Source organism: Acipenser ruthenus, chromosome 1 (assembly GCF_902713425.1).
Source record: "Acipenser ruthenus chromosome 1, fAciRut3.2 maternal haplotype, whole genome shotgun sequence".
In the NCBI taxonomy this organism is placed as follows: Eukaryota; Metazoa; Chordata; class Actinopteri; order Acipenseriformes; family Acipenseridae; genus Acipenser; species Acipenser ruthenus.
In genome coordinates this window covers 11,824,501-11,832,833 of record NC_081189.1, presented here as the reverse complement: position 1 = coordinate 11,832,833, position 8,333 = coordinate 11,824,501, and the positions used below count along the sequence as shown (strand labels likewise).

General features: G+C 39.3%; 1 protein-coding gene across 1 annotated transcript in view; it reads right to left on the bottom strand.

The window, feature by feature from the left end:
• Window positions 1-458: 458 nt before the first annotated feature.
• LOC117404127 (NADH dehydrogenase [ubiquinone] iron-sulfur protein 4, mitochondrial-like) overlaps window positions 459-8,333 on the bottom strand; it is a 33,286-nt gene continuing 25,411 nt past the window's right edge. Inside the window, exons 3-5 of the mRNA XM_059000910.1 lie at window positions 4,283-4,455; window positions 4,016-4,089; window positions 459-672 (exon numbers count right to left, since the gene is read on the bottom strand). Coding sequence (XP_058856893.1) covers window positions 569-672; window positions 4,016-4,089; window positions 4,283-4,455 — 351 coding nt within the window. The 3' untranslated portion in view covers window positions 459-568. The remainder of the gene's footprint in view (window positions 673-4,015; window positions 4,090-4,282; window positions 4,456-8,333) is intronic.

Here is an 8,333-nt window from a genome sequence, read left to right as displayed (position 1 = left end):
ATGGTTTCCAGCTGCACCACTGTTATTCTACAGTAGTTTGTACATGAACTGTCAGTGGAGTGGATTCTGTGCATACAGTATGGATGGATATATGGGCATTTCCACTATACCCCCTTTCTCCTGGGATAATAAACAACAACATGTTAACATTCTCTGATTGGTCAGTTTTGTTGCGATGGAAGCGCTGGTGGGCATGCCTGGTTTGGACAATATTGGACCATTTTATAATCCATAAGGCACTCCAGGGAGACTGCTGATCAGGCATCAAGGGCAGAATGGAGAGAACACAACACAGTCCCTGTCCTGCCACGCTTTATTGCAATGCCTTCTCTTGAAGCAAAAGCTTCTGTCAAAACTACATGGAGTGTAATTTAAATGACAGGACACAGGCAACTTCAATGAGGCTTTTAGCCAGGTGAATAAATGCAAGTGTAAAAACCTACCGACTTCAAAAGGCATAATTGCTTAAAGGTCATTTTATTAGGAGATTAAGAATTGCATTACGCTCATCTATAAATAGAACACAGCTGACTATACATAGTCAGACACACAGATGTCCATTGCCAGTTTATTTTGTAGACACTCTTGTCCTTTTGTTCCAAGAGAAGTTTGCTCCATAGGATTTAGGGTTAGGCTTTGGTGCCTTCTTTTCTTGAAGATCATAGCTCCAGCCTGTTCAACAAAAAGAAACCAGCACGTTTATTTGCAGTAAATACATAATAACAACATACTTCTGCAGTAATCATGGTTCTTTAAAAGGCAGAGCGCTATCCGACGATAGGGAATCATTCCACTTGGCACTGAAGATTAGTAAACCAGTCTTGGGTACATCCATATATGGTAATGTTTTTAGGACTTGTCACTGAAATGATTTAATTAGGGTCTTCTTTCTGCACCTATGTACATGTCACTGTTGAGAGAGAACCACTTGTCTATATTGTTACAAACCTTGCCAAGGACCTTCTTTAGAACGTAATAGGGGTGTTAATTCCAAATTGGGGAGAAAAGCGGGGTTAAATAGCCGAGCAAGCTAAATAAATAATAAATAAACTAAATAAATACATTCTGACAATGGCTACAAACCAGGTTTTGGTTAAGTCGGAATAGTTTAAAATAAAGTAGGGTTAACATCCTGAGGCCAGTTCACAAAAGGAAACAAGGATAATTCTTATTGCCATATTTAAAAAAAATAAAAAAAATGTGTTTGTAAATCCTAAATGATTAAAGTACTTAGAATTTTGGACACAGTTCATGATTTTAAAAAGCAATGCACTTGGGCTTAGTAAAAATGATTTATTACAGAACAAAAGAGATGTCCTTCAGGGATACTAGTGCAGTGCAAAGCGTTTCCAGAGACTACTGTAAAAGGCACTGGCTGACGGATTCCAGGAAGTCAATCAACTCTCAATTACTACTGTGCTAAAGATTCACCCTGACAATGTATCTCACAGGAGCCACCTGTGAGACACCTGAAACACCTGCTGCACTGCCTTTAAACCATTTTGGAAAGCTTTTTGAGTGCATATTTTCAATCAGGGGTGTCTATCAGGATTTCCGTAAAGCATCAAGAGATGCTGGATAACACAGACAAGCAATAGATCAGACAGAAAACTCACCACTAGCCTCTGTATGTTTCACTGGTAGGGTGCAACATGTTTTTTGTATTTATTTTACATAAATGTGTTCAGTAAATCCTACATGATTGAGGGTTTTAACACTGGACAAAGTATACAGTTTATAAAGTCAGAGAAAATGCTGGCGCTTTTCTCTTTACAAATGGAACACATTTGTCTTCACGACTAAAAATATGTTTTATATTACAGAACAAAGGAGCAGTCCTTCATAGATACCAGCACAGCCCAAAGCCTTTCCAGAGGCGTCTATAAAGGGGACTGGCTGACTGATTCCAACAAGGCAATCTTGCGTCAATCACTACTCTACAGAAGGGTCACAGTGACCTCACCTAAACCACCTGTTTTACTACCTTGCCTCCTTCTACATCCGACTTTAACCACAAAATACAGCCCCTTTCCACACACGTCTGCTGGGTCTCCATTAGCAAGGCCATGTGCACAATAGTGTGTTCACTATACTGTATGCATGTGCGATTACACAGTGTAACAATTATTTTTTTTTTGGTTCCTGGGTAGTAAGTGTTATTTCCTAATTGCTTATGCCTCAAAAGTATAGAAAATGGCTATTATTCCCCACAAACTTTGCTTTTGTGACCGGAATGATATTTTGAAATTTACCTATTTCCAATGAGAAAACGGGCGAATGTGTCTTTTCGTTCACATAAAGTCAGAAAAAAACAACATATGAATCCAAATTAACATGTATTTATACTAAAGTAATACAAAAATGACTACAAAAGATTTAGAAGTGAGTAGTTTTTCGAGAATTACGATTATACTGTAAATCACTTTCACGAATCAGCCCCCAAATGTAGTCTCCCATCATGTTCTCGTTATACTGTCCTTGGTAGCGGCGTTCAAAGTCCAGTATATCCTGGTGGAAGCACTCGCCTTGCTCCTCCGAGTACGCTCCCATGTTCTCCTTGAATTTATCAAGATGAGCATCAAGGATATGGACTTTGAGGGACATCCTACAGCCCATTGTGCCGTAGTTCTTCACCAGAGTCTCAACCAGCTCCACATAGTTTTCGGCCTTGTGATTGCCCAGGAAGCCCCGAACCACTGCGACAAAGCTGTTCCAAGCCGCTTTCTCCTTACTAGTGAGCTTCTTGGGGAATTCATTGCACTCCAGGATCTTCTTTATCTGTGGTCCAACGAAGACACCGGCTTTGACCTTTGCCTCAGACAGCTTAGAGAAGAAGTCTTGAAGGTACTTGAAGGTTGCCGACTCCTTATCTAGAGCTCTGACAAATTGTTTCATAAGGCCCAATTTGATGTGCAGTGGTGGCATCAGCACCTTCCGGGGGTCCCAGCCGTATTCATCATACTTCAAGGCGTCCAGCAAGGTCTTGATGCTGTTGTAATCCTCTCTGAGGTGCACCGAGTGAGCCAGGGGAAGAGACGGGTACTTGTTACCATTATGGAGCAGCACGGCTTTGAGGCTCCTGGATGAGCTGTCAGTGAAGGACAGTATAACGAGAACATGATGGGAGACTACATTTGGGGGCTGATTCGTGAAAGTGATTTACAGTATAATCGTAAATCTCGAAAAACTACTCACTTCTAAATCTTTTGTAGTCATTTTCGTATTACTTTAGTATAAATACATGTTAATTTGGATTCATATGTCGTTTTTTTCTGACTTTATGTGAACGAAAAGACACAAATTCGCCCGTTTTCTCATTGGAAATAGGTAAATTTCAAAATATCACTCCGGTCACAAAAGCAAAGTTTGTGGGGAATAATAGCCATTTTCTATACTTTTGAGGCATAAGCAATTAGGAAATAACACTTACTACTACCCAGGAACAAAAATTGTGTTACATAGTGTTATCAGTTGGAGAATGCCCCATGTCTTCATCAGAACCTCATCTGTTTTAAATCTGAGTTGCCTTTATTCAGATTTGACATTGCTTTAGGATTAGAACACAGAAAAAACTACAATACAGTTAGACTCCAGCGACAGTCCTGTAGATAAAGTATCATATAATCATAAGCGAAGATGAGGTCTTCATAAGATTTAAAAAAAAAAAAAAAAAACACTTTAATGATGTGATAGTGGGTGATCTTTACTGGTAACTGAATAATACTTAAATCCTTCCCCCTTTTTTTCAACATACAGTTTACAAGTGCCAAGCATGGCATTTAGTCATAACCTGGTAACTTAATCACATGGCTAGACAGAGGGACTGTGAGGCATATATATATATATATATATATATATATATATATATATATCAATTTTCAGAATCTGTTCTTCAGGCGTTGACATGTCTGCCATATGTCAGGGTTGTTTCAGCCTGTCTCCAGGACACAATGTACCAATTGTTAAGCTTTATATAGGATTACTGAAAATACTGCTGATTTGTTGAAGTACGTACCATTTTTCTCTGCGAAAGCAACAGCATCCTCTTTGGAGCTAAAAGTAAGAACCATGTTGGACAAAGGATCAGCCCTGAAAAAAATAAATACAAAGCATTTACCTTAAATACATTGAAGTACCAAGTTCTTACTGGTAACTTCAGTCATTAGTTTGTAAAACTGTGCCTGTTACCACCACTATAATAAATGTCAGTACACACTCGTGCAGGTTTTAAGATTGTTCAGATCTAATGATTACAGCATGTACTTTTGAAACAATAACCTACGTTGAAGCCCATCCCATCAAATTGTTCTCCCAGCGTTCTCGGGTATCGAAGTCCATTCTCCACTTGCGGACGTTGTTTGCCCCAGACTGCATGGCATTGCGGGCAGGGACAGAGATCCGCACTTTACGGGTCTTGATATGCTCCTCCGGAACGCCAGTCAAAGGCGTGATATCCTACAAAGACACACAATGCAATTAACTTCTTGTGACTAACACCATTTCTGTTGTAGGAAAAAAATACAAATAAAAAAAATAAATCAATCCTCATCATGATCAACCCCAGCTGCATTTGTAAATGTATTTCTGCTTGCTTGTGTTTTAAGAAGTCGAGGTAAGCCTGCGTTGATGACCTTATTTAACCCTCAATCTGCTCAATATTACATGCATGACTAAATGCTTCATCACAGGACCCTTAACATTCTTTCAGCTTTCAATGCTGCAGATTCAAAGTCTCATCAAAGCAGGATCTACTGAAGCATGCAGACTCATTCGGGTGCACCGAGTACACTTCCACCATGTGGATCTACTTCCCACTGATCTCCATTATGGTAATGCAAGTGAGAAAAATTGTTCTTTTTAATGTTAAAAAAACCCCAAAAACTCAAAAGCATCCCACCCTGACGATGGGTATCTAATTGTCATTTATCACACACTACCCCATGCAGTATTTTTTATAATCTCTGGTGAGCAATTGTTTTCCTGCCAGAGATGTACAGTTGTGCGTTGCTTGTTGTGGAATTGCTTTCAGTTTGATGGCTCACACTGGGGTTGCGCTCTGTTGCTGGGGTTAATGAGCGCAGGTTTCCATAAACGTCCGGTTATTATGAGAAATATCAACTGGTTGAGCCTGTGAAAATTGCTCACCAGTTATTCTATAAAAAGAAATGTTTATAAAAACCCATCCCATAGATAGTCCTGAAGGCAGCTTGTCCACACACAAGACTTTTCTCAATAGTCTTTGTACTGTTGTATAGCTGTACCGAGTCCTCAGGTCTACATGCAAGATGTTTGGGGTCTCAACAGAAGACTTCATGTCCAAATGACACTGAAAAACACTGGCATATAAAATCACACCTTGGTGGCACACACAATGCTTCAGAGTACACACTGCAGTTTGCAGGCCACTTAACTTGTAGACACTGTTGAACAGGAGAGGCTTGATCTTGGTTTTAAGTGAGACGATGAAAAGATTATACTTGTATTTTACTGGGAGTATGTTTCAGAGTACAGGAGCTTGATGTCTGAAAACATGCTGTTTGAAGTCTGATGTACAGAATGGAGAGACACATGGGTCTGCTTCAGAGAAGCTCAATGTAAACTTGTACAGAACGGAGAGACGCATGGGTCTGCTTCAGAGAAGCTCACTGTAGACTTGTATAGAACTCTGGGCAAACAGAGAATGACATTAAGCCCCAGTGATCCTGGAACTAGGCTTTTCTAGATGGGGACTTCTGTTTATCAAGCAGTACAATTCCAAACTAGTTTTTTATTTGTTGTGCTGTCTTCCTGGGCGTAGAATTTCTTTCCCACTTTTCCAGCAAGCGCTTTTGCTCTTCACATACTGTACCTACAAATAAGGAACAAGTGCAGTAGCACCAGGCACACATTTGCTATTAAAAGAAGAGATCTGTAACTGGAAAACCAAGAACCTGTGAAGGCTGTAACATTTTCCATAAAAAAAAAATGTAATTGATTAAATTAATTTAATGGGATCAGGATGCAAAAACAAACCTTGCTCTAAATAACCTTTTCATGACTCGACTTTAGCTTGTCTTGAACGCGTACGGTTCTCTCCAAACATCACTGCAAGTGAGCAGGTCTTACAGACAAGTTTGGGGGCAAATCAGAAGATGCATGTAAATAACAGCTGACAGAGCAGCAAGTCTGGAGTTTTTAAAAGACCGGCACTCCAGCATTGTTACTGCTTGTAGAAGACATGTACATAATTGTAACACAGCAGTGCTCCAGCCAAAGATACTGTAGTGTAAAAAAGAAGAGAAAAAAAGGAATAAGAAAAAAAAACCTTGGCATCTATCACATACTTGACACCATTTCCAATTGAATGTAGACTCTCTCTCTCAGTCTAGACAAGCCGATTTCTCACACTTTTAAAATGCATTACAAAACTCTATTGTGATCATTTTCCCCATACAATCCAAGCCAGTGACAAGAAAACTGGTCTTTTAAGTAACATTTCAATGGGTAAGCGCTTACTCCAGACTCCATCAACATTGTAGAACACTTAAAAGGACTAGCTTGGAGCTATAAAAACTGAAGTTTCTTTTCTCTCTGCCAACTTTACATCTGAATTCTTCAGACAATGTGTCGATGGAAATCTTTGCTCTGCTAAACGAAAAAAACATGTTCTTTAGATCTGGAGAAATACATTATCACTCAAAACACTTTAATGGGAAGTGTGTTACATTGCAGGATATCTTTATGCACTTGTTGTAGTCATTCAGCTTTTTTGTTCTAAACTGGCAAAACAAATGCATCGATTTCTTATAAAGTTTGTTAAATAAAGCCTAGTGGAAAGTGCTATAAAACGAAGGTATGATTCATAAAACTCAAATGCATCCTACAATCTACAGTACAGTAACAAATGAATGAGCTCTAAAAATGCCACGTGTAAAAAAAAAAATAAAAAAAAATACAAATGTGCGAGTCTAGCTCCAGGCATCATAAAATCTAAATGTATGTACATGTGTGAGTCTAGCTCCGGGCATCATACAATCTAAATGTATGTACATGTGTGAGTCTAGCTCCGGGCATCATACAATCTAAATGTATGTACATGTGTGAGTCTAGCTCCGGGTGTGATATTACTGTTCCAGGTCCCCCTAACAGCAAAGAACCCAAGACCTGGTATTAAAATGCATGCATATTAATGGACAGCAGGATCCATTCAAAGACCTTTAGTGAACCTACCGCTATTCCTAAGGGAATTAGCAAACAAGCGATGGGAAGTTGGCGACAAAACACAGACAAACCTCCCAGCAAGCTGCCAGCAGCCACCCAGGACTGCAAGTCTCGCAGACCGCTCTCCTTTCAATGCCACGGTTTCACACGTTTCAATGACCATTACCACTTCAAAGAATCTCATTTTCATCATTGTCCGTCATCTGCCAGTTGATTTGTATAAAGGAGGTCTTCTGCATGAACTCCACACAAAAGCCATCTCACTGTCATAGCTATATATCAAGTTTATAAGTTGTGTTTGTGACAGTTGTGTCTGTGGTAAATTAGAGTAATATTGAGGGAGTGCAGCTGCTGTGCCGGAACCTTTCCTTTCCTTTAAATTAATACTGAATAAGTGCCCCCGCCTTTATCAAACCACAAGAATGCTAGCAGGCTCAGGAATTATTTCCGGTTGCCCCACCTACTTAACCTTAACAATCCCCACTTACCAGTGAGCAGGAGGAAACATAGTTTGTTACACTAAAGGGAAAGTGACAGATTATTCATATTCTGCAGAGGGGGGGGGGGGGGGGGGGGGGGGGGGGGGGCTGTGTTAACATTGTTTATTAAACATTAAGAAAACTAAAACTAATGCATATTTTAAACTAGTTTCTAAATTACATAGTAGTGTAAAATTACTTACATTAAATTTTGTTTTTAAAAACGTTCCTTATGTGAAAACATGTAGAGTTTTTGATCTGCAATCAATAAATAAATAAATGTATTTATTTACTGTATGATTACTGTAACAGTTACTTGAACACGTGGGTTAATAAAATCAAGGATGGATTTGCTGTGATGGATACAGCGGTCCAGATAAGCTGCGTACCCGCTGTTTTTGCGCATTAAAAAAAAAACTAAAACTAAAACAGAAAATGCGTAAGAATATGCATAGCATTCCACTAGCAACTACATTTCCCAGAATACAATGTCTTCAGTTACTAGGAAACCGTACACAAGAAAAACCAACCCAACAAACATTACCCAGTCTTTGGCTAGCCCTGTTGTCTTGCCAATCACAGTAAGAATAAGAAAAAATTGAAGTTACAGGTTGAAGCGTAAAAACACCACAGTCCAGCTACAAATCCAACTGG